The sequence below is a fragment of the Pseudonaja textilis genome, chromosome 2 (assembly GCF_049901715.1).
Source record: "Pseudonaja textilis isolate UNSWEBS1 chromosome 2, rPseTex1.2, whole genome shotgun sequence".
NCBI classification, from domain to species: Eukaryota; Metazoa; Chordata; class Lepidosauria; order Squamata; family Elapidae; genus Pseudonaja; species Pseudonaja textilis.
Genome location: NC_141991.1, coordinates 26,919,247 through 26,946,935, shown reverse-complemented (window position 1 = coordinate 26,946,935; position 27,689 = coordinate 26,919,247). Strand labels below are relative to the sequence as shown.

At 40.3% G+C, this 27,689-nt stretch overlaps 1 protein-coding gene across 21 annotated transcripts in view; it reads left to right on the top strand.

The window, feature by feature from the left end:
* CADPS (calcium dependent secretion activator) overlaps positions 1-27,689 on the top strand; it is a 434,360-nt gene that overhangs the window by 166,690 nt on the left and 239,981 nt on the right. For all 21 annotated transcript variants that reach the window (XM_087923596.1, XM_087923594.1, XM_087923593.1 and 18 more), the window contains exon 4: positions 15,005-15,085. In XM_087923596.1, coding sequence (XP_087779722.1) covers positions 15,005-15,085 — 81 coding nt within the window. The remainder of the gene's footprint in view (positions 1-15,004; positions 15,086-27,689) is intronic.

The window sequence follows — 27,689 nt, the reverse complement described above, 5'->3', positions numbered from 1 at the left end:
TTGTGCTCCAAATTTCTCTCAAACGCTCCCACTGTTGCTGACAAGACCCTGAGCAGGGTGATAATAAACCCCCACACAAACCTCAAGCATCCTCTGGTTGTTATTAGTCCAGGCCAAGCGCTGTCTGTACTAAGGCTGCATGGCAATAAATCCCGAATGTATTTAGTAAAACAAGAGCCAAGCAAGGAATTCAGGGAGCAAAATATCCAGATAATCCGTCCAAAATTCCACACAGGAATGCAAAGATTCTTGGCATATTCAAACGTCAGCACACAACACTTCCGGAACTCAGCATTTGTTCCTGACAAATGCCTCTCCCCACAGTGTCTCCTTAAGTCTCCTTCCCCCGGTGTGCCTGATGAAGCTGGGCAGGGTAATCTCTTCGTGAGTGGCCGGCTCCATCTGAGTTCAACCAACTTTCTCTGCACTCTCCAAACCCTTGCATCAGTACCGGGTGGTTCTTGCCCCTCATCTGAGCTCTCTTCCTCTCTGCCTGCAGGACTAACTAATTCTGAAAAGCCTTGCCTGGACTGGCTGTGCCCTTCCTCAGTTTCTCCCAAGGCCAACGGAGCTGCTCTCTTGCTCTCAGTCAGATCTTGTTTCACCTCATCTTCCCCCACCAATTCGGACTCCAACGGGGACATGATACATTAAACACTCTGCTAGCTCCATTCAGTTGCCCACCGTGCAAGGGATTATGGAGTCATTAAATGATGATGATTTAGCAACCGTTCAAAGTTATGACAGCCCTGAAATGGTCAACACTGATCCTTGTCAGAAATGGCATAGAGTCTCCTGCATGGGCAGGGGATTGGGCTAGATGACCTACAAGGTTCCTTCCAACTCTGATTATCTGTTATCTGTTATCTGATCCATTTCCACACTTATCCCCATATTCACATGATCAAAATTCGTGTGCTTGGCAATTGGCTTGTATTTATGATCATTGCACTGTCCCGGGCTTACGTGATCATCATTTGTAACCCTCCCAATTGGCTTTCGACAAGGAAAACCAAGGGTGGGGGAGCCACATTTGTTTAAAGACTGCATGGTTCCCATTGCAGTGATTTACTTAACAACCATGGCACAAAATGAGGCAGCACCACTCTCCTAACAACTGCCTTGCTTAGCAGCAAAAAAAAAAATGGGTTCAATTGTGGTTGTAAGTTGAGGACTATCTATACGACCTTCTTGGACTCTCCCCAAATCTCTCTTTGTGAGAAATGCCAGAGTTGAACTAGGTGCCTTCCCTCTTTCCCACAAAAGGGAGGAGCAAGCAAAGATGGTCTGGCAGCCAGAGGTTCATACTTCATAATCCCATTCAAGGATGCCACCAGAAAGCAAAGACCGGGAGAGAAAATTACTGATAGCAAAAGTTGGGGACTTCTTCAGTATTTGACAGCTGGCCGAGAAGCTTCAAGCACAGGGAAAGGAAATCTGGCTCTGTTTTATTTCAATTCACCTTCCTATTATTGCAAATATGCAATAATAAATATTTAACTTTGGGGAAGAAGCGCATGCTGCTTTTTCCCACCACCTCTGTAATTATCTTGCCCACCACCATGATGTAATAGAATGTAATATAGGCCATAATTATCTGTACAGTGTGAGATCCCAAAATAAACACCAGGCAAGTTCTTAGAGAAAGCTTATACTTTTTAAAAATCTCCCAGGGAAACATTGTGAGGAGGCAATGCTTTTAAGTAGTAATGTCTTAGCAGTCCATTTTGCTAACTGTTTGTACAGGCTAAAACACCAAACAACTTCTGTTTGGTATTTAAGACTAAATCAGCAGTGCCTGCCTTCAGATATTAAAGCAACTGGTTCATATGTGCATGCATGTATACTGTACACACATATCTATTACATGATCCTGTTTTGGGTCAAGCATAAAGAAAAGAAAAGGAGTAAAAAAAATATTAACCTGAAAATTAAAACACACAAGATTATGTGTGTGTGTGTATGTGTGTGTGTTTTCTTAAGTTTTCGCGGGTACTTACATGTATGGTATTCAGCTTTGTTCGGGTATTTTCCCACGTCAATATAGTTGTGCTTTTAAAATTGTAGCAACGTTTCGGCAGAATCTCATCTGCCATCATCAGGCTTCTGTACTGAGTTCGTCTGTGAGTCAGACTTTTACAGTTGTTTCAGTTTTAAATTTGGGGCTAGCCTACTGCTGTGCCAGAATGGTTTTTTCTTCATCCTGGTTGGTTGGGCGTCTTGGTCTGTGTTTATTGGTCTTGGAGTTTGCTGTGTTCTGCTTGATTGGTGTTTCTAATATCTTCTGTCTGTTTTGTGGCTTTTTTTGTGTCTTGATTGGCTGGCAACATTGTGTTCCTGTATTTGAGGCTTTTAGTGCAGCTTGGCTCCAAGTAAATGGACGGCTATCATTTATTAAGAAGCTAGGTTTCATCTGGGTGCCTGGTTGGGGTGTGTTTGAGCTGGAGGTATCAGGAGGGATGTGTTTGTGCCCAGGTGTTTGCCTGGCTTGTGGTGTGGGGATTTTTTTGTTTTTGAGTGCAGGCTTCCAAATAATTGACAGTCTGGTGGAATCATCTCTTCTATTCATGCTTTCAGGTCTTTTTTCAATCTCTATGGCTTCTCTGATAATTCTGTGGCTGGGGTTTTCTATAGTGCCTAGGGGTTTGGTGCCATTGAAGTCGATGCTATGACCTGTTGCTTTCATGTGTTGGACTAGTGAGGAAGGGTGTTCCAGCTTTTTTACTGCATTTTTGTGTTCATCCAGGCAGGTACTTATTCTTCTGACAGACCAATAGAAGAATTATGTTCATTCGCAGCCCGTAATGAGTCCCAAACAGTCTCTTGAGATAAGCACCCACTTTTATCTCCTTTGAATTACTGCCAACAACTAAAGTGCCAAATTAACTGTAAACGGAATACAAAGTCCACACAGAGCTTCAAGGTTTAATCCGAACGCAGCAAAAAATGTTGCTTCCTGCAAAGGTTCCTGTCCCTTTGCTCCTCCTTTATATCTTATGGGAGGGGCTATCACCTCCAAGCCTTACTCCCAAATTGCCCCTTTTGTGTTAACTCTTCTTGCCTTCTGGAAGCTCTGCACACACGCACACTGGGAACAGGCTCCCCTTGTTCCTCTGCCTCACTGCTGTCAGATTCTGAAGGCTCCAGACTCGGCACATAACTCCAAGATGGCTCTGGTCCCATCTCTGTATTGGATGCAGACCATCATCTGAGTCCTCCCCAGACTCCCAGACTGTCCCATGTTCTTCCCCGCTGTCCAACTCTGATGCATCTCCACAGGCAGACCACAACAGAAACTATATAAATAAAATACTGCAGAACATAATATAAACAGAATATAATGGCACTACCCCCAACAAGAAACCCCTCCTTTGGTGCACCAAACCAGCTGGCTGAGGCTGGTCTTTAGGCCCTTATGGAAGGTCAGGAGGGTCAGAACAGACCTCACTCATGGGGGGCAAGATGTTCAAAGGGCAGGCACAATAGCAGAGAAAGCTCTTCTCCTAGATCCCACCAGTTGGAATATCCTGGACAATGGAGCCTTCAGCATGCCTCCTCTGCCGGCAAGGGTGGGAATGGGCCAATCCCAGTGGGTTGGGCAGATATTTTTGGGGATCCTATAAATACCCTTGCACCATTATGGGACTTTAAAAGTGATAACCAGTCCTTTGAATTGTATCCGGGATGCAATGGGAAGTCAGTGCAGTTCAATCAAATTTGTGTAACATGGGCCATTTGGAAGATGCCCAGATCTGGATATACCACTGCATTCTGGATCAGTTGCGGTTTCACAGTGGTCTTCAAGGGCAGTCCCACAGAATTTATACTCAACTGTCACATCTATGCAACAAAGCTGGAATAAACACAGTCTGATATATAGACATTTTTGCTCACTTGGATAAATATTTACATATAGTACCATTGCCTTTTTACCAGCCTTTACACATCTTTTACTTTTCTGTTTGCAGTAAGCATTCTACTATCGTTCCAAACTTACTCTTTTTTTTTTTTTTGCTATTTATATGTAACTTGCCCTTTGTTCCATTTTCCCTTTCAAGACACTATTATTTTGGTCCTTAATTAATTCATTTTCAGATCCAAATTTCTCACTGCCTCGTGTAATCTAACTGGCACTAGGATAATTCAGGTTCTCAAGCCACAGCATTGCATTTTCTGCTACGTTAAGTTCAAGTAGTCCTCAGCTTACATCCCCTTTGTTTAGTGACGGGCACTGAAAGTGACCGGTGTCCATTTTTCACTCTTTATGCAGAGGTGGAATTCAGCAGGTTCTGACCAGTTCCGGAGAACCGGTAGTGGAAATTTTGAGTAGTTCAGAGAACTGGCAAATACCACCTCTGACTGGCCCTGGCCCCATCTATTCTCTGCCTCCCAAGTCCCAGCTGATTGGCTGGGACTTGGCTTTTGTTGCCCTGCACTGGAGTAAGGAGCTGGAAAGCAGGTTAGTGGGGTGAGGACGGAATGGGATTTTGCAGAATCCTTCCCCTGCCACATCCACCAAGCCACGCCCACAGAACCGGTAGTAAAAAGAAATTGAATCCCACCTCTGCTTTTATGACTGTTACTGCATCCCCACAGCCACATGATCAAAATTTGGGCCCTTAGCAACTGGCATGTATTTATAGGAATAGCAATAGGACTTAGACTCATATACCACTTCACAATCCTTTACAGCCCTCCCTAAGCAGTTTACAGAGTCAGCAAATTGCCCCCCAACAATCTGGCTCCTCATTTTACTCACCTCGGAAGGATGGAGGTCTGAGTCAACCTTATGACAGCTGTCCTATCCCTGGAGTCGTGTGATCAACTGTTTGTAACCATCATCCAGTTTCTGACATGCAAAGTCAATGGAGGAAGTCAGATTGGTTTAAGGACCACATGATTCACTTAACAACTGTGGCTCAAAAGGTGATAAAATGGGGCAACTCTCATTTAACAAGTGCCTTGCAAAGGAAATTTTGGGCTCAGTTGTGGTCACACATTGAGGACTACCTGTGCACATTCCTGCCCCAATCTATACTGTACTTCCTCATACTTTCCCTTTCTGTAGTCTTTCTACTTTCACTCTAACTTTTTTTCTTCCATGTCTATTTTTCTCAAGATCTGCTCTCACCTAAGCCAAATAATGATTTGTACCACATTCAGAACCTCTCATCACTCTTGTATCGCTAATACAGAGGTAGTATTCAGCAGGTTCTGACCAGTTCTGAAGAACCGGTAGTGGAAATTTTGAGTAGTTCAGAGAACTGGCAAATACCATCTGTGTCAACTCATAAAACATTTTGTGTACACTTTTATAGTTGACAACAGAAAGAAGGGAGGGAGTTTCAAAGGGCAGGCAACAGTGTGGAATCGAAAGTACTTTCCGTTCATATTTTCTTCAAAGACTGATTAGATGGCTGAAGCTTCTGCTGGAAAAAATCTAATTGGAGAGCATGATTGATGAGTCTTGGCTATGGACATTTTTCATTGGATGATACACCCAGAGGGGTGGGGGAAAAGCAGGATCAAGGGTGACAGTGAATTACATATCTCAGAGTTGGCTACGCCCAGGTTAGTGCCAGATGTAGAATGGTAGCTTCAAATAAATCCTCTTTAGTTTTGGGAGTGTGGCTCGAGGCTCATGATTTAATTGGAGTAACTGCCAGAACCCTGACACTCTGACTGGAGATTTTACAGTATCCTTCCTCTGCCATGCCCACCAAGCCACACCAACAGAACCAGTAGTAAAAAAATTGAATCCCACCACTGCTCTAATACTCTCAAACTCATAAACAAATCAACGATGTTTTTCACTTTATTCCTTCACCATAAATGTATGCCTAAAATATATGGTATATTTGAACAAAGGGTTATTTTCCTAAACCATTTCTCCACTATCTCTCTTACATTCATTAATGGGTACCCAAATGTTTCTTTGTACTCCAATCTTTTTCCCATTCATTTATTCACATCACATATTAGTATAATTCCCCCAAGATTGCATTTATTCAGAACATTTTTTTCTCAGAGCTAGGAAGTGGATCAGCCATTATCATAATTCACTGAAACATAACTTGCCACTACAGTATCATCCATCCATGGATTTTTATTTTCAAACATAAACATCTAGATGACATCAATGGTAGATAGACAGACAGATATCCTTTTTTAATTTATAGCTAAATATATGCATTCCCTTCCATGCAAGTATCTTTCATTATTCTGGGCTTTGATTATGTAAATATTACGTTATGTAAAGTGCTCACAGTAAGCTGGAGCTGAGTGTTGATTCAATCTATGTAAAGAAATAAATAGATAAAATAGCTCGATATGATTGCATGTATTCTATTGTGTTCTCTTTCTCACTCTCACAAATGTACAAGGTATCTTTTTTTTTTTTATTTCATTCATAGAGATTACCATAGCTCGATATGATTGCATGTATTCTAGAAATAAATAGATAAAATAGCTCAATATGATTGCATGTATTCTATTGTGTTCTCTTTCTTACTCTCACAAATGCACAAGGTATTTTTTTTTCATTTCATTCATGGAGATTACCATAAACTCTTCTTACATTCCATCTCACAATCTTTTATATTTCCAGATTATCACCATGATATTGACTTCTACAGCCCAACATGGCTGGGTTATAGAATCATAGAATTGGAAAAGGTCATTAGAGGCCATTATCTTCCAACCCTCTGTTCAGTACCTATTCCATGAGTACATCCCTCCAGGATGAAGACCTTTAGCAAAAGATACAGCCATCACGTCCAGGGCAGGTTCTATTGTCAGGAAACTCTTCTTGTGATGTCTGGCTTGAACCTGGATCAACAGAGAACCCTTCTTCTCTATGAAAACCCATCAGATATTTGGAGATTGCTTCATCTCCTCTCAGTCTCTCTTTTTTTTAAGGTAGGCTCAAAATATACGATCCTTCAACTGTTCTTCATAGGATACCTAGACAGTTCACTACCTCAGAAATTCTCTTCTGCACCTGCTTCCATTTATCATTGTCTTTTTTTTAACTGTCTTGTACACAATATTCCAAATGAGCAGAATTGAGTGGAACAATGACTTCCTGCGATCTGGACTCTGTGCCATGGTTAATGTGTCCCAAGATAGCTTTTGCATTCTTAGCAGCTGCATCACACTGCTGGCATATGCTTAGCTTGTAGTTCGCAAGGACACTCAGATCCCTTCCGTGTATTGGGTTGCCCAGCTAGGCCACCCCACATCCTATTCTTGTATCTTACATTTTTCCTAACCTTGCATTTCTCCCCATCAAACTCCATCCTATTCACTTCCGCCCATTGCTCAAGCCTATCTAGATCTTTTGGAATCTCTTCCCTTTTATTTAAAGGATTAACCTCGCTTCTTCAGCTTTGTGGCAAGCAGAAACTTTTGAAGTGTTTCCTCGACTGACTAAGCTAAGTCATTCTTTAGAAGGCAGAATTGTCCAGGGCATAGGATGCAATTCATCCAAATTTTCATGTAACCTTTCTTTTAATAAGATAAATGCAGTCTAGGTAGCACTGTGTCACCTGTAGCACTCTCTTTTAAAGGAGGGAAGTTCAAAAGTAATGTTAGTATTACTTCACAGAAAGAGTAGTGAAAGCTTGGAACCAACTTTCAGCTGAGATAATGAGTTGATCACCAGCAACTGAGTTGGGATTACCTCCCTTATCTCCTTCCTTCCTTCCTTCCTTCCTTCCTTCCTTCCTTCCTTCCTTCCTTCCTTCCTTCCTTCCTTCCTTCCTTTTTTCTTTTTCCTTCCCTCTTCATTCTCCTTTCTTCTTCCTTTTTTTGCTGGCAGAGAGCTGTAGGAGGCTATCCTTACATGCGCCCCTCCTGCCAGCTCCATTTTCACTGGCAGAGGCACCGCGAGCTGATCCTTTGCTGTTTTCAGGCTGGCCCTGTGGGCCAGATCTAAGTGCTCTGTGGGCCAAATCCTGTATGCGGGCCTTGAGTTTGACTCCCCTGTAATAAGTAAAACAATTAATTAATTAAAACGAAAGCAAACAAACACTCAAAGGGCAGACTTGACGGACCATTGGGTCCTTTTCTGCTGTCAGTTTTCTATGTTTCTACATTAGAGGACATTACCAGTCAGTTTTACCGTGTTTTGGCTTGTATGCCACAAGTACAACCATAGCCCAGTGTTGCTCCAAGCCTACTCTAACAGGCTGTGACAATAATCTTGGGAGACAGGAGGAAGAGTCACAGCCATGGTAACAGTCAGATAAGAGATATCTCAGCCCAAAGGCAGGAATGGGGATGGAGAAAGCATCACAGAAAAAGCCCTCCCTAATTCTCCAGAAGGTAAAGGCGATGGAGGAAGGGGTGTTTGTTTGTTTTTTGCAGTTTTGCAAGAATCTGTTACTGTAGTCTTACAATTAAAATTGAAAATCAGGCTTGTCAGATGTTACAACTTTCCTATCCTGCTCTACAGAGTAGAGGGTTGGACTCTGACAGAAAGCCAGTTAAAGAGACTAGAAGCATTTGAAATGTGGATTTATAGGTAGCTGTTATGTATAAACTGGGTTGACAAAATCAGAAATGAGGAGGTGATAAGCAGCCTGGGAAAGCCTCAAAATAATAAAAAAGCATCAAAACTATCAAAAAAGTGAAAGCATCAAAGCCATAAAAAAGCAAAAGTTAGAATATTTTGGACATCTGATATGACACATGGGAAAATACAGCATTCTTCGCTTAATCCTCCAGGGAAAGATTGAAGGCAAAGGAGGTCCAAGCAGAAGAAGAACACCATGACTTCAAAATCTAAGGGACTGGTTTGGACAAAACTCAGCAGCACTTTTTCATGCGGCTGTTGATAAAAATAGGATTGTCAACATGATCGCTAACGTCCAATGATGGATATGGCGTTCTTCTTCTTGTGCACGAGAAGAAGAAGTCTTACAATAAGGGTAGTATCAGTACTCATAGTTAGGTTTTATACTATAACTGGACTACCTTGAAGGGCTGACACTTACTCAAGCTATTCTACACATGGTAGGATCTCTAATGGAGAAATCTTGCAAATCACCTTTGCCTGCATCCCACCAACTAGTAGCTACCCACAGCGTATGGTTACAATGCTCAGGATGCTTGTAAAGCAATTAATATGTATTTATTCACAATGTTTACAAAAGGTCACTTGCTAACAAAGTGCTCTGCTATCTCAGAAAGACATGCTTTAAAAATGTAATATTAGAATACCAAGCATTCAATCAGACAGAACATTTGCACTTAACGTAGCCTGCATTATTGAACACTAAAGGCTAGTTGGACAAGACTGCTGAAATAATCTGACAGCTGAAATTAGATTCAAGCCTTAAAGATCAGCTTTTAGAAGTGGGGAAAAAAAAGTTTGGCTTCGTATAATGGGGCAAGCTAACTAATTTTAGACCCTGAACTTCAGTGCTTGGACAAGAGATGGTGAGGCATTTTGGACACTCACGTGTATTATAGATCGGCCTCGACTTATAACAATAGCACTTAGATTCATATATCACTTTACAGTGCTTTACAGCCTTCTCTAAGTGATTTACAGAGTCAGCCTATTGCCCCCAACAATTTGGGTCCTTATTTTACCAACTTTGGAAGGATGGAAGGCTGAGTCAACCTTGAGCCTGGTGGAATTCGAACTGCCAAATTGCAGGCAGCCGGTAGTCAGCAGAAGTAGCCTGCAGTACTGCACTCTAACCATTGTGCCATCGTGGCTCATATACCATGGCTCATAGTGGCTTATGATCTCAATTGAGCCCCCAATTTTTGTTCTTAAGTTAGTTTTGCCCTATTTTATGACCTTTCTTGCCTCCTTTGTTAAGTGAGTCACTGCAATTGATGCATTGGTAACATGGTTGTTAAGTGAATCCCCATTGATTTTGCTGATCGAAAGGTTGCCAAAGGTGATCTCATGACCTGGGGACACAGCAACAGTCACATGTACGAACTAGTTGCCAAACCTTTGAATTTTGATCACATGATCATGGGGCTGCTACCAAGGTGTCATAGGTGTGAAAAATGGTCCTAAGTCACCTTTTTTCAGTGCCCTGGTAACTTTGAATGGTCACTAAATGAACTACCTGTATTTGGGTAGAAAATATTGTAATGCTGTAATCTTATTTTGTGCTAAAAAAAAGAATGATACATTTCCCCCCAAATCATCTGCTATGCTGTCAGCCCTGATGCTAACACGTTTTTAAAAATTGAAAGGATGCAGTAAGCAGCAGCATCTTACCAGTTTCTGGTGTTTCTGTATGATGCACTGTCATGCCCCCGTCGGAATCTGATTCGGAGGGGGAGGCCAAGCAGCTGACTGAGCAGTGGGAGTGGGAGTGTGTGTGGCTCTGTTGGCTGTAGAAGAAACTGGAGAAGGGCACAGTCTGGCTGGGCAGAGCAGGGGAGAGATAGAGCAAGGGAGAGGGAATTCAGACAAAGACCCAGGCCCACCCCCTCCTCATCCTAGGGCAGGCAGGGAGGAATGGAGAAGAGAGCAACATGAGTTGCTTGGCTTATGGGGGAGGAAAGGGTCCTGATTCCCTTTATTAGCTGCAGCTGGGAACACAGTGTTTAAAAAGGGAAGCTGCACATAGCAACTTGTTGGGAGCAAATTGTAAGTTATCTGGTATCGTTGAGGCTTATCTGTGTTCCTGGCATCTTCCCAACTGTGTGTTTTGCTGTGCTTTCAAGTCTGCAATTCCTTCTCCTGCCCTGTCAAGTTAATTACTGCAGCGTGGTTTGTTTGGATTTTTAGTTACAGTTTGTATGTACTTTATTTTCGGACCGAATTTCCCCCACTTGAAGGCTGTTCCCGAGAGAGTTTTTCTCCAGCTGAAGGTAACCTGGACATTGGGGGCAAAGCTGGAGATAATAAAGGGACTCTTCTTGCTTATTTGACTGTGTTGCCTTTATACCGTGCTCTGGGTCATCACATGCACATTATGAGCCTCTTTACAGGTGGTCTTTGGCTTATAACTTCAACTTAATTTCCATTCTAAGCAAGGTTGTTGTTAAGTGAGTCGCACCCAATATTACAACCTTTTTGCCATGGTTGTTAAGTGGATCACTGCAGCTTTTAAGTAAATCATATGGTCGTTAAGTGAACTCAGCTTTTTCCATTGATTTCACTTGTCAGAAATTGATCAAGGTCGCAAATAGTGATCACATGACAACCCCTCCCCCCAGGAATGGTGATCACATGACCTCTTCAGAAATTGTGATCACGTGTCTCTGGGAAACTGCGACCCTCATGATGTATACATGACAGTTGCCAAGTTCCCAGGTTTTGATTATGTGACCAGGGGAAATGCCGTGATGGTCATAAGAGTGAGGAACTGCCATAAGCCACTTTTTTCAGTGCCTTTATAACTTTGAATGGTTGCTAATGAATGGTTGTAAGTCAAGGAGCACCTGTACTGATCTCCTTTCCTTTATGATTTTTGTGTGGTCAAGTTTGGCTGTAATGTCATGCGATTGAACTTTTGAAGAGAAGGAAGAGGAATTAATCAGATGGCAAGAAAAAGTATAGAAAGAGCAAAGTGTGATTTGTTTCCAAGCTCCAAATATCCCTGACTGGAGACAAAAAAACTCCTACACAAGCATTTACAAGAAGGAAGAAATGCCATTTAAATTATAAAGTGTAAAAAACAACACAAATCAGAGAAGATAAGGGCTTGAAGATGTCCACAGATATCAGAACACACACTGGGAAGGACGCCAAGCTCAGAGAGGAACAATAAACTAGAGATATTTCCATGCTTTGTTTCCAGCACTTGCCTGTACGCATGTCCATCATCTTATCCAGTTGTCACAGCTGCAGCCCATGAAGAGGATCAAGGCCCTCTCCTCCCCAGTATATCACATCTCTCCCTTATCCCCTCTTCCCTGTGTGCCCTAGGATGGAGAGGGGATGGGCCTGGGTCTTCCTCTGACTGCCCAACTGGCCTCTGCTCTTCCCCAGCCTCCTCCACAACCTCTGGACCACACTTCCACTCCCTGTCAGCTGTTCCTCCTCTCCCTCAGAATCAGTCTCCACCAGGGGCATGACACAGAGGGAGGAATTCGCTGGGGAGTGAAGCCTCCTGCTAGGAAAGGAAAAGGCCTGTAAGAAGGCAGACTATTCACTATCTCTGTCTATCCTCCCTGCCCCACTAATAAACAAAGTTGGAGATAAGCCAGTTCATAAAGAATTCATAAAGTTCATAATGAATAAACCACTTCTGCACTCTCATATGTGCCTATATACCAGCCATCTTGATTTCAAAAGCGAAACATGGAGCTGTGCTTTTAATTTTGCATTTGCAAGCAAAAAAATTACGACTTGCCCCTAGAGTATTTTCAGCTATGTTTCTTTATCAGAGCAAGATGTACACCAATCCCAACAAAATACAGACATCTCAGTACTTCTGTTCTTAATAAGTAAAGGTCTTTGTGAACTTTGCAAACTCAGTTGATTTTTTCCCCCTATTTTTTTGCCTGGAGAAGAAAAATGAAGGACTAAATGATAATTGCCTTCATTTCTGATAGATAAAAAGACTTCAGTAGCTTGCCCTCATGTGTTTTGGATGACAAAATCTTGACAAGGTATCAGTAGGAGATAACCTGTTTTACATCTTTCAATAGAGACTGATTAATGTGATTAAAGACATGTTTTTTCTGGTAGTGGTACATCCATATTATCTAGAATGGATATGATTTAGCATGGTTTATGCGTAGCTTAGATTGAACAAATGTTAGGTCTGCATCAGAAGTGGTATTCAGCAGGTTCTGACCAGTTCTGGAGAACCGGTAGCGGAAATTTTGAGTAGTTTGGAGAACCGGCAAATACCACCTCTGACTGGAGATTTTACAGTATCCTTCCCCTTCCACGCCCACCAAGCCACGCCCACAAAACTGGTATTAAAAAACGTTGAATCCCACCATTGGTCTGCATGTAGATGCTTGTCAGGAGTTCGATACATAGGTGTAAAATTTTCCTGTGAGTGAAACCAAGGAGGTGTCACAGATTGGAGTTTGGGGAAGAAGAGTTTTAGAATAGTAGATATCATTAAATACCCCTCTTCAGATGTTCAGTATTTAAAAAAGAATTCATAGTTGCTATTTGAAAGTTACAACAAAACAACATAGACAGTCCTCGACTTACGTAACTTGTGTCACTTATTAAGCGGATCATCACAAGACTACTCCCATTTTACAACCTTTTTTGTAGTGGTCATTAAGTGAATGCTGCAGTCATTAAGCAAACCCATTGTCCACAATGGCCAGAAGTAAATGCTGGTTTCTGGCAAAAAAAAACATCCGAACTTGCAATCCTGTGTACGGAGATTCTCAGTCATCCAGGTCATGGTGGTCCCAAAGGTGCTTTTTTCAAGAGGCGACTGGACTTTCTGGTTTTTTTCTTTGAAGACGTTTCACTTCTCATCCAAGAAGCTTCTTCAGCTCTGACTGGATAATGGGGAATGGAAGGATTCATATCCCTTGCAGATAGCTGGTCATTTGCATTCTTTTAGAGAGTCACTAAGGTCACCTGGAGATTTATCTGTGTCATCAGAGTCACCTGAATGGTGCGAATGGGTGTGGAGCCTTCTTGGGACTATTGAAAGGTCTGTGTTGTAGCCTGGAGATAGATGATGTTGTGTCCCTTCTCCTCTGTTGAGAGAGGGCTGTTCAGTTTTGACATAGGTGGCCTCTTTGATCTCCAGCAGTCCTCTCTGTCCAAAATGTGGACTTTGCTGTCTTCAAGAGAGTGGCCTTTGTCTTTAAATTGCAGATGGACTGCTGAATCTAGCCCTGATGTGTGGCTTTTCACTGCCTGCCTCCTGGCGACGACAGGGTCTGAACTCAGAGCCCTGGGCCTTCTCATGGTAAATAAATAAACACACGGACACAGTGTTTACTCGGGATGAAAAGGCACTTTAATAATGGTGGGTACTCCTTTTATAGGCTACTTGCACACGTCATAGCAGAGACAAAGAAGCTTTCTACATAATTATGCTAATGCAAACCTATACCATAGCTGGTGTCTTATCGCTCCTACTTCTTAGCCCCGCCCACTTACCTTTTATCTCCATAACTTTCGTTTCTCCATATAACTTTCGTTTCTCCAGCCAGTATTTTTCCACACAGTCAGCACTTTATCACATGGCAACATTAGATTGTCCATCCATCACTTTTACAAGGTTGACCATTGCAACATTTAGCGTAACAGTACATTGCAACACTGATGTGTTTGTTCTCCTATGTTGTGCTGTGTGTTTATGAAGTGGTTGTTTTGTTTCCCCAATGTACAGATCTGCACATGGCTCACCACATTGTACTGCATATACCACATTGCTCAGTTTCTGTCTGGGTGTTTTATCCTTGGGTTGAACAAGCTTCTGTCTTAGTGTATTCTTGGGTTTGAAGTGTGCACGTATGTTGTGTTGGCTGAAGATCCTCCTGAGCTTTTCCAAAATTCCCAGCAATGTATGGAATGACAACGTTGCTTTTGGGGGAATCTATCATAATTATGAATTATGAATGCTATGCATTTGAAAACTAGATGTAGGGTAAATATGTTATGTCAGGTAAAATAATAAAGAAACAAAGTGTGTGTGTGTATGTATGTATGTATTAGATTTTTTTTCTCACATCTTTATTAACTTTATAATTCACTCAAGGCAGCAAACAAGAGAATGGCTGGCCCAAAACCACCCAGCTGGCTTTCATTCCTTAAGTGGGAGTAAAACTCACAATCTTCTGGTTTCCAGGCCAGCACCTTAGCCACTATACCAAACTAGTCTTCCTCCTTTTTTTGCATTTTACACATTATCTACATTAATATATGTAAAAGATTGAAATGTAGCCTATGTCTTATCCTCGATTCCCATCACCCGCTTTTTTTCAAAGATATGCTAAAAGCAGAAGAGGTTCAAATATTGATTTTTCGCGGGCGACATTTTTGTTCCTTTATTGTTGCTAAACTGCTGCTAAATGATTTTGTTCTCCTTTTGTGCAGCTGGACAATCCTGATGAGCAAGCAGCACAAATTAGGCGGGAGCTTGACGGTCGTCTCCAAATGGCAGACCAGATTGCCAAGGTAAGAGACGGGGTGGAAGGGAAGGTTGCTTACTGGGTTTAATGGCTCAGGCAGTGGCATTGTTTATCAAAAGCTGTCTGTGTATTTGTTTGTTGACACATTCTGTCAGAGAAGCACACGTTCTCCGTTATGGGATCTGCCTTCTGGAATGAGATCCTCCAGAGATCCAAATGGCTTCCACCCTGATGATGTTCCAGATGTTACGAAGATCTGGCTGTTCTCCCAGGTCCTGGAGCAGAGCGAAGGTTGAGCCCCTGATGGATAGATATTTCTTAGGTTATATATTGTTTTTTAGCTGCTCACGATTCCTTTTTCGTCTTCTATAACTTTAAAAATGATTAGCATTGTAAGCTGCCCTAAATTATTGAAAATTGGATGGCCGGTAAATTGTGTGTATGTATAATAAAGAAATGCCAAGGCATTTAAGGGTCTAGAGATTTGACACAAAAATAACCAAGTCACAAAAATAGAAGAAAGTCCCTTTAATGCCTCCAACTTGGCCCCCAAATCCAGTTATCCTCGGCAGGATATCAAACTCTTAAAGAAAACAGTTTATAGAGGGAGTAAATGCAGTGCACGCCCAAAGTAAAGTTAATTCGAAATAAAAAACCCAACACACCACACTGAAGGAATTACTATGGCAGGCAAGGATGATTAATTGCGGACTTCTACCAGATAACACAGCAACCACAGTTGGGAGGAAACCAAAACACAGATAAACTCCTACAAGAATGCACACTTTGCTTCCAGCAACTTTGCCATGCCCAGTTTGTCCTTTTAACCAGTCCTCCCAGGTGCAGCCCATGAAGGGGATCAGGGCCCCTTCCTCCCCCGTAGACCATGCCACTCATGTTTCTCCCTTATCCACTCCCTTATCCACTCCTCCCTGTGTGCCGGAGGATGAAGAGGAGATAGGCCTGGGTCTTCCTCTGTATGCCCATCTGGCCTGTCCCCTTCCCCAGTTTTTTCCACAACCACTGGAGCCACACTCCCACTCCCTGTCAGCTGTTCCATCTCTCCTTCTGAGTCAGACTCCAACAGGGGCGTGACAATTGTATTGTTTCAGTGATATAAAAGAGCCAGTAAAGTACAGGTAGTCCTTAACATAGGACCATAATAAAGCTTGATCATTATGGCCATCAACTGTAACAGTTGTAAAATGAGCCAACCATGTGACCAACTCAATTGGACAACCTCTTTTTTTCAATGGTCATTTGGTCAACACTGCAATTTCTTGCTATGGGGGTGTTTTGCTGAAAAGTAAACAGTGGTTTTCAACAAATAGAAAGTAAATTGTGGTCATATTGTGGGACATGGCAAACAGCTAAGCTCCCAAAATCATATCACTCGGGGGAGGGGGGAGGGGTCGTTTTGGTGGGGGAGGGTCAGATTTCAAACAGTTGCTAAGTGATAGGTTGTAAGTCAAGACTATCTGTATAGTGGCATTGACTTAGACTTGAGAAGATGCAGAATACTGAAATTCTCACAGAATTCTGGTCCAGGGGTACAATTAAGGGAGATTTCCAGAAAAGCCATGAAGGGCTCCTGTAGGAAAGGTGGAATATAATTTAAATAATTAATTCTACTACCAACCAGTTTCATCCCTTGGGACATGCACTACATTAGGCTGGGGTCCTGAGTTAAATTGGGGGGTGGTGGTATTGTTTAAGTGTTTATATTGGTGTTCTTAGACTACTCGTAAGATAGCAATAGCAATAGGACTTAGACTTATATACTGCTTCACAGTGCTTCACAGTGCTTTACAGCCCTTTCTAAGCGGTTTACAGAGTCAACCTATTGCCCCCAACAATCTGGGTCCTCCTTTTACCCACCTTGGAAGGATGGAAGGCTGAGTCAACCTTTGAACTGCCAAATTGCAGGCAGCCAGCAGTCAGCAGAAGTAGCCTGAAGTACTGCACTCTAACCACTGCACCATCGTGGTGGTTAAAGATGGTGGTTGTGTGAATAAAATGAGGAGAGAATTTCATATAAGTCTTGAGCCCTAGGAAAAAAAGTAATCAGTTGTTCTTCTGAGTCTTAACAGATATTGTGTTGTCTTGACACACAGATCCTTTTCTGTACATGACAGCCCAGTTGGTTGTATCAATTACCAATTCAGTTCATCTTCAAGTAGCACTGATATACAGTGTCCATATTAAGCCATCACTCCCTGAAGAAGAGAGGATAATAACTTCAATGTTTATGTATGCTATTTTGCCATGGAATCTTTTGTGGGGGAGGGGATCTTTGAATATGCTGTTTGTTGGGGGAACATTTATTTTAGCAAAACACTCTCAAAGTATCCAAGTGAATCTTTGTATTGTGAATAAAATCATAATACATTATTTAGCAACAGCATTTGAAGAAACAGCCTTTCCCTTCTCTTCTTTTGACCCTGCATTGTGTGTTTCAAAAATATTATCACAGGAGAGATCATTGTCTTCATAAGAGATCAAAATAGATGTAAAAATTAACAGCCCATACATTTATTTTTACTTCACACGTTAGCTTATATTGGACGCCTTTTTGAACATTTTGAACACAATACAGGAAGTCCACAATTTACAACTGTAATTGAGCCTGGCAATTAAGATTGTAAGTTCTGACAGTCATAAAGCGAATCATCACATGACTGATCAAAATGATTTTATGACCTTTTTTTCTGGCAATTGTAAACAAGTGCTACTGTATAGTCATTAGCAAACCCATTGTTCATTATGAAGCAGTTTTTGCTTAAAACTGGAAGTAAATGCCGGTTTGCACTGGAAGTAAATGCCGGTTATGCAAAAATGGCATAAATTGTGGTCATATGATCACAGGATGGCCATAAGTGGAAGCCGGTTGCCGAGCACCCAAACTGCAGTCACATGTCAGAGGAGGGCTGGCCACTGGAACTTCAGAACCATATTGTAAATATCTGGGAAGCCCAACTTAACTTCAAACAGTCACTAAGTGAATGGTTACAAGTAGAGACTACCTGTATGGAGTGATACTTTAGGATTTGATAAGAGCACAACAATCCACTATTCAAGACCACGGCCTTGGGAATTCATGGTCACAACTTCACAGCCTAGTCAACCACACAAGCCTGTGGTGATGCTGAAATTTGAGGTAGAAATGCTACATACTATATGCTATTATGAGTCCAAGAAAGAAAGCTGGAATAAAACTTAAACCAAATAATAAAGTGAATTAAAATTACTGTCTTCTGCCATAGTTTTATATGTTTAATTTTGCATTTTGCCGTGATTTTAAAATAATATTAATAAATCACTGGGGGGGGGAGCATATTCCAGCTTTCCATTGCCCTTCATAAAAAACAATGCCCAGAACAGCATTCTTCCAGTCGCAACCTGACCAATGCAAAAGAAAGAATTACAACTACTTTTGATCTCCACATTCCTTAAGGAATGTTAAGCAGTATCTCTGATTTTGCCCTCAATAAAGACAACTTGATGAAGGATGTTGATGTGGAAGAAAATTATTTTACACATTTGTAATAAATCTTTCAAAAATAACAGAGTTGGAAGAGATCTTGGAGGTCTTCTAGTCCAACCCCTTGCACAAACAGAAGACCCTATAACTTTCTGGAAAAATAGTTGTCCAACCTCTTCTTAAAAATCTCCAGAATTGGAGCACCTGCTACTTCTGGAGGCGGAGCGCCCACTACTTCTGGAGGCAAGCCATTCCATTAATGTATTGTATTGTTTATTTAATTGAATAGTCATAAGACCTTATCAATAACATAACATAAATATATAACAAGACAAAATACAGATAAGTTAGATATATAAGAATACAATAATGAAAACATATGTGTAAAACCAGGGAGTCAGAAATCGGATAATAGATCACCCTTGCAGGATACACCAATTTGTTCAATATATTGTGTTCTTAGGACCGCTGCCTTGATTATAAACTTAGCTGCCTTGATTATAAACTACGAACGATGTGTACATTAGAGGCCCGGAGGAAATATAACAATCTGTGGTTTGATTCCCAGTGGGCTGTTCTTTCCAGTAGAAATGATAAATATTTAAGCCTAATGGGGGCATATATTTGGTAGTTGAACAAGATGTGGGAAATATCTTCAATGGCAGATGAACCACATAAGCAGGTTCTCTCGTGGTATGGTACAAGGTGGAAGTGCCCAGGTCTGGACATGGAATCCAGTAACTCAAATCTGGCTCTGGTATAGGCTCTTCTCTGTAATTGTGGCATACCCATTGAAAGGTATTTTTCAGGTTGGAAGATGTTTTTATTTTTAGCCAACCATCTTTTTTTTTTTTTTTGTAAATTTTATTTGAGTTTTCACAAAAAGAAAAGAAAGGCAAATAAAACATCTTTTTGGAAAGCAGCATAATCCCGGGTTACATTTCTTCGTACAGATGCAAATTCAGGTTCATGCTCATTTTTATATTCTATTCCATATCTTATTACTATTTTACATTTTCTACATAGCTTCTCACCTCTTTTAATTTTCTCAATTTTATTTTATTTATTTCATCTCAATTCAAATAATTATATTTATATTTTTTGTCTGTCTTGTTTCAATTGTCTATTATCTTTTCTCATTAAACAAAATATCTCCTGTAGTTACTGATTGGAGTATGACGCCTTTATATCTTTCCCCTAAAGTTGTAACACTCAATATAAAACATAACTTCCATTCAGATTCTGCTTGGTACACTTTTAAACTACACATTGTATTCTTGAAAAAAAAAGAAAAAAAATTATAAGTGTATATAATTAGAACAACCTTCCATTCCAATTCAATTATATCATTAATATTAATATTCATTAAAGTCTTAACATTTTTCATGTTGCTTTTCAATTAAATATCATACTTCTATGGGAACAATTATAAACTTTCCATAGTTAATTCCCCCCCCTTCACTTATATTTTATAAAACATTGACTAATTAAAATGTTCCCGTTCCTTCCTAATTCAATTTTCTCATTTATTTTATTTCATTTATTTTATTCATAAACATTTCACTAAATTACACTATTTTATCCCTCATTCTAATCATATGTTGTTTCCAATTTTCTAAAGTTATTTCTATTACAAATATAACAATACAATCTTTACAGAATCCCTTTTTCAGTTAGATTTTCACCTGTTATCTCTAAATAGGTCCTGTTTCTTTATATCTTGTTCTGGGCCTTGTAACTTCTTTTCTTTTCCTTCTTCCCTCTCTTCTTCTCTCTCCCCTTTTTGCCCCTTTGTCTCTCTACCTCTATTTCCCTCTTCTGTATTCCCCTTTTCTGTTGCTTTCCAGTGTTATACTTATTTTTCGAATTGTTTTTCTTTTCTTTGGTTGTTTTTTTAATTCTTAAATTCTCCATTCTCTTTCCCCCTTTCCTTTTTCTTCCCCACATAGAGTTACTTATTCATTAAAGATGACTTCTTCTTTGTCCCAGTTTTCTTGTTTTGCAGTCTTTTCTTATTGTTTCTCATAGTTCCAGATGTCCATTTCTAAGAATTGAAAAATGAAGCCCAAGGAACCCTTCCCTTCTTGTGCATCTTCTTTGTACTTTTTAAGTTCCATTTTCAATTCATCCAGAAGTGATGCCATTGTATAAATTTTTAAACAACTACCCGATTGATTTTAGTCATTCAAATATAATAACCAAAAATCCAAAAGTCACCAAATAATCCAAATACACGTGAGCTGTTTCTTTTTTGCTCTTTTTTTCACTTTCTCTTCCTGGGGTTACTGCTTAGTTGCAAAGTTTCTGTTAAAATGTATCTTTTAGAAGTCTTATTGAAGTTTTACTTTAGATTCTTTTAAAGTCCAGGCAGTCTCCTCCCTCTTCCAGATCCTGCCCTTATTCTTTTTCCCTCCCTTCCTGCTTATAGAAGAAAAAGTTTTTAATGCCCAGAAATATTTATTGTTCCCTTGGCATTTTGTTTTATTTTCAGCTTAATTGCCTATTGATGCCAAAGCGGATTTTCCCGATTTCTTATTTAAGTCTCTTAGTTGTCAATATAGGGAAGGAGGGAGAAAAAAAAAAAAGCCAAACCTTTCCCTTTTCACTTTCTTTCGCTGCTTCCAACTCTTCTTTGGGAGCGATGTTATTTTTGTAAAATTTAAATTCCAGGGTACCTTAGTTGTTGCTTTTTCAACTTAACCCAGTCAGCCAAAACTTTCACTTCTTATCTTCCTCCTGCACATTCTTTTCCGGTTGAGTTCTTCTTTGAGGTGGCCATTTCTGACCACCGCTCCTACAGCCTTCGGGAAAGGGAGTAATGGCCAGCTGAGGAGGAGAGATGTGGCTCTCCTCGACCCTGCTGGCAGTCTCCCCCCTCTTCACCACCTCTACAGGGTGGCTTAGCCCCGAAACCAGCCACCTCGGGATGCTCCAGCGGTGAGCCCAGAAAGAAACCGTGCATGATCGCAGATTCCTGTCTGTCGCTGAAGCCCTTCAAACCGGAAGTCCCCTTTCTTAGCCAACAATCTTATAGATCTGTTTTTTTGCTAATAATTCCATGTCAGTCTGGGCACTAATATCCAAGACTCTCTGTTTAAAAATTTCCCTTGCCTGGGAAGTCCTTGGCAATAAATATTGGGTAGAAAACCCATGTTTTAAGATGGCTCTGTGGAGTTGACTGGCCCAGGAGTTAAATTGGAACTTATTTAACTGTTCAGTTAGGCATAGTTTGGGAAGTCTATCCGAATCCATTGATTGTATCTTTAGCCAGTATGTAAATGTTTTAAGTGTTAAATGGCTATGTAAGGAGCGGATACCCAATTCCACTCTGACTGCTGAAGCAGAAGTGTTCTTATCAGTCCCCAATAAGTGTGTTAAAAAGCGAGTCTGTGTTTGTTCAAGTGGGGAGGCTTTATTTAAACCCCATGGTTTTGCACCATATGTCAGCATTGGAATTATTTTTGCCCTAAATACTTTCAACATAGGGGTCAAAGTGCCTGGGTAATTATGGTTAAATAATTTATATAATCTTTTGGTGCTTATCTCAGCTCTTAATGCACTACTTTTAAAGTGATTAAACCAAGATCCTGTATTAGTAAAGACCACTCCTAAGTAGGTGTAAGAATTTACTTGTTCAATTGACTCCCCATTAATCTGCCAATTATATTTCCTATATAATTCCTATGGTTTTGTGCTGAAAACCAACACTTTGGATTTGCTTTTATTAATATTTAAGAAATTCAAAGTACAATGGGTATTCAGCTTATGCAACAGTCTTCTCAGGCCTATTTGTGAATGAGCCACTAATACTATATCGGCAGAGTATTAATAAATTTATCAAGAATCTTTGGCATATGCAAATTTACTGCATGCAGGAATCCTGGTAAATCATTGACACAGAGATTGAAAAGCATTGGGGCTAAAATGCAGCCCTGTCTTACGCCAATATTGGTAGGTATGCTCTTAGACAGGGCTCCATTTATGCCAGTACGGATTTTCACATGGGTATTTGAGTAAAGGCCCCTAACCAGAAAAAGGAGTCTGGGCTCCATGTTCAGGTCCGCCAGTTTCCTCCACAAGATATTTCTGTTTAACGAATCAAAAGCTGCACATAGATCAATAAATGCAGTGAATAATTTCTTACCCATTTTTAAATACCTTGTTACCAAGTGATATAATGTGAAACAATTATCTTTGGTAGATCGCTCTGATCTAAAGCCTGCTTGTTCATCTGCCAAAAGATTATTCTCCATAACCCAGATTTCAATTTTTCTCAACAAATGCTTTGCATACATTTTAGCAACAACTCCAATTAGGCTTATTGGTCTGTAATTAATTGGATTGCCTCTATCTCCTTTTTAATGTAAGGGAACAATAATGGCCACTTCCCAACCCACAGGTATGCGGCCAGTATTGTTTATAAAGATGAATAACCCTGCTAACAAAGGCGCCCACCAGTCCATATAAGTCTTAAATAATTCCGGGGACAAAAAATAATAATGGATTTAATTTCTGAAACAGAAACAAGGGGCCAGATAGGGAGATTTTCTAAAATTAATAAATCATTGCTTTGGGTATGCATAGAGTCCTGATTGGATTTAAAAAGAAGATTAGAATAAAAATTCTCCCAGATTGAACCAGGAATGGGGATATCAAAATAAAATTTACATTCCTTCAAAATACCTGAGACAGCATTTCAAAAGAAAGCTGAATTTGACCCTTTTGCCCAAATTTCCAAGTCCGACCATAATTTAGTTCTAAAGGAAGCCTTCTTCGATGCTATCAATTTCTTATAATCACGCCTAATTTTTAACATGTTGCTATAGTTTTTTGAGATGGGATATCTCTGAACCCTACGCATTGCAGCTCTCAAATATTTTCTACTGTGCGAACAGTCAGAATCAAACTAGCTAACTCCAACTTGTTGGCGGTTTCTTATTGGAAGTTTGACAGTAAGACATTTCTTCAATGAATGACGTAGATCGTCATAATGGGCCATAATATTATCTGAGCCTGAAGATGAATGAGAAATTAAGCTTCTCCAGATCTGAGGTTGTGCAGAATTCAAAAAAAATAGATAATGCCTTTGGCCCATTTGAGTTTTCTATCCTGTCTCACTTCCAGGTTTGCAAAAAACCTTTTGCCACAAGATGAGTTTCTCCATATATCTGAACTGCCTTGAAATAAAACTGAAATTGGTTGGGGATCACTACCTTCCCTCACATGGACTTGTATATCTGCAAACCTCTCAAGCTTATCTCTTGAAACACATATATAATCTAGAACGCTATTGGAGTTACTTGAGTGATAAGTAAAAGGATATATAAAACCATAATCCTTACCTCCTATTATATAGAGATTACAGTTATAAATCATAGAAATCAATTGTGTACCTGCAACATTTCTTTTGTAATCACTGGAATGCCAGGGAGGAATAGTTAGTAAATAATCCTCAGGAATAACACCAGAATTAACAAAGTTATGTAAAGATGCCCCTACCCTGGCATTAAAATCTCCTGCCAAAACTAAAGTAACGTTAGGGTGTTGGACATTTAATTTTATAACTGTCTCTTCCAAATTTGCCCAGATATTAGGTGTATGATAAGGGGAGGAGCGAGGAGGGATATATATATTCAGCAATATCAATCCAAAAGAACCATAGAAGAACTTGACAATTAAATGAGAAGCAGAAGCATCACCAAAGCTGAGCTTCTGGGCTTGCCAGCCCAACTCTGCTTTGGCTAAAATTGACAAGCCTCCACAGGCCCTTCCTTAGATTTAACTGCAGGAATAGACCATGAATCAAAGCCAGGCAGATGGATCTGTTCTTCATCCATGGTCAGCCAGGTCTCCTGAAGGGCTATAAGATCAAAGTTTATCAAGAAATCCTCCAAGTCACCATCCATGGCTCTGGCTTTCCAGCCAGCAATATTCCAGGACAATAGGTGAAAATAATCTACTTGCTTGTCATTTGTCATTATAGGGAGGGAATTAATGTGAGCATTGGGAGGGACACTAACATTTTCCAGTCATTCCACAGGAATAATATTACCCAAGATTCCCTCAGAGTCAAAAAAGACGCACTGGTTTGTTAGGTGTTTGCCTTCACTACTGCCAACTTGGTAAACAGACTCCAAATGCTTCTGAGGGCCAACAGTCTGTTACAAAGGTATCATTGTAGGTTGGCCCAGTGGGATAGTGTCCGAGACCAAAGGAAGTAGTAACGAGCAGTTGGGAACCTCCTTATGATGCAGTTCAACACCTACTCCAAGGTCATCTTCTGTTTGTTGTTCTATTTGTTGTTCCACAGTAATTGAGCAACCACTCCTTTCTTCTCGCCTGTACACCTCTTTTACAGAGTTATTATTTGCAGCATCTATATGAAGAGGAATTTCATCAGAATTCTCAGAAAGAGTATTAATAACATCTGCAACCGGGATAGCGAATTCTATGGAAGGTTTTGCAGCTTTACGTGTGACTTCAAAAAGATCCTTCAAGTCGTCTAATCTTTTAATGATGCCCGCTTGTTCTAGCTCTGGCAAAGTACAAAAAGAATTAATCAGGCTTGACTCCAGTATCTCAGTACGCTGCTGGATAGGAGGTTGATTTTCCAAGTTGCCACTTCTCAAGGGTGCGGGAGAGATAAAATCCTTAGAGTTGACAGCTTTAAAATCGTTGCAATTAGGCTTGCGGAAAGCAGTGCTCTTCTTGCCAATATGATTTATTAAAGGCCTGATACCCTCCTTAATAAACACGCGAATAGGAAAAATTCCAAATTCGCTAAGGAAGGAATTCATTTTAAACAGCATACTGGCTATAGTGGGTTGTTTAAAAGTCAGCAAAATACGTTTAAAAGCCCCTCTGGAGGGAAGCCATTCCACCCTCTGCAAATCCACCAACTGCCTTTCACAGCGAAGAAGCTGGCTAAGGGAAAGAATAGCCACTTTTCTAAATCCCCACTTCCCTTTATTCGTTTGGTTATTTAAAATTTGTATGGTAATCTGATGCCGCTGTATGTAACAGTTAAAACTTATGTGCTTTTTATCCGAGACTTCTTGGGAGAGAGAACCTTGCTTAGCATGCACCTCTAAATGAGGGAGTAGATCACATGACAAGTTTTTTGTACTTTTAGTGAAACCCAAGTTAGCGTCCATCTTTGGATCAGCAAACTTAACAATTGACTCTTTTAATGAGTCCACTTTATTGTTGACCTCAGTTAAAAGCTCAAAAGTAGTCAGCAGTGTCTGTGCCATCAGCATGCATTGCCTAGATATAAAATCAAAAAAGTTTTTATTTTGTAATTCCCCATGCTCTTGTTGCAACAAATCCTCAGCGGCAACACTGACAACTGTTGTTTGAAAGAGGGAAGACTCCCCTGATAAAGAAGCAGAAATGTCCGGAAGCTGTGAGCTCTCTTCCTCAGCTTATAAGTCCCATTCCATTGGATCGTATCTGTTAGAAAGGCTAATAAGTGAGGATGATAATTTATTACTTACGACCGTTGACTGAATATCATTTCAAAAGTCATCCATTTTAAGTTGTTTGGTAGGGTTGCATAAGGACTGTGTAGCTGAAAGAGGACGCTCCCTCTTCTTCCGTTTCCCATTGCTCATGGTGGGCCCCCTGTTAACTTTTAACTCTTGGAAGACAGGCAGCTATAAGAGATCGTGGGAACTCACCGAAGCCAGGAGTAAATGTACATGCTATTCCTTTGTTCCTCCTGCCCGAATATTAAATAATGGATGGCATTTATTAAACGCCGGAGAGAAAAGGGGAGAGAAAAGGCTCAGAGAAATCTGCTCTACCATTCCATTAATGAATTGTTCTCACTGTCAGGAAATTTCTTCTTAGTTCTAGGTTGGTTCTGTCCTTGATTACTTTCCATCCATTATTTCTTGTCCTGCATTCAGGTGCTTTGGAGAAGAGGTGGAAACCTTCTTCTTTGTGGTAGCCCCTCAAATATTGGAACACTGCTACCGGGTTGCTCCTAGTCTTTCTTTTCATTATACCAGACATACCCAATTTCTGCAACTATTCTTCATATGTTTTCATCTCCATTCTTGTGATCGTCTTTGTTGCTTTTCTCTGTACTCTTTCTAGAGTCTTGGCATGTTTTTTATATCGTGGTGATCAAAACTGGATGCCATAGTCCAAGTGCAGTCTTACTAAGGCTTTGTAAAGCGCTACTAGAACTTCACATGATCTTGATTCACTCTCTCTGTTAATGCAGTCTAGGACTCTGCGGGCTTTTTTGGCAGCTGCAATTTTAGCAGAAATAAGGTGCTGTCCAAGTAACATACCAAAAGACAACCCTGTAAATTAGATTACTTCATAACAGTAAGAGTTCATAGTCAAGCTTGATATTGTTTGACCAGGAAGACCCCAACAGGTTGTAAAATATGTAAATTATATGATCCAATAAGTAGGCACATTATGTCTGAATGGCAAAAGGCCAGAAGAACACTGATGGATAGCAAAAAAATGAGCATTTCTGTATATGCTGGTGCTATTTAATGGCCAATCAACCTGGATCTGGTACTTACTTACAATCTATCGTAAGAAACTTTGTACCTAAGAATAAATGCATGTTTTCTCCCATGACCTTAAATTTTCTTGTCTTGCACATTATGCAGGAGATCATGAATTTATATCAGTCATTAAAAATGTTGCAGGCTTGGACTGTTCCTCATTTTCTAAATAACCTTTTAATGAGGAATCTGTTCTGCAGCCTTCCTGTCACAAAGTAACTATTTCTCAAAGTGCCCCAGTGGAGACATTTGGGACCATTCATTACCACAAAATTTTGCTTGGAGGAAGCATTTAATTTTCTAGCCCTGGGCACATTTCCATAAGTTAAAGACTGATCAGTAGAAAGAGGTTTTATGCCTCATGTTGAAACCTAGACAGGGTGTAAAATGAGACATAACAAAGCAAAGTGCTATTGAATGAGAGGCGAGTTGAATTACTGGTGGGATTTATTTCAGTTAAAGATTCCTAAACTCTTGGACTAAGAGACTGGCCATAGACAAAGATGCTCAAAAGCCCCCATTTTAAAAAATGTGAGTAGTCCTTGACCTACAACCATTCATTTAAGACCATTTGAAGTTATAACAGCACTGAAAAAAATTGACTTAGGACCATTTTTCACCTTTAACAACCCATTGTAATC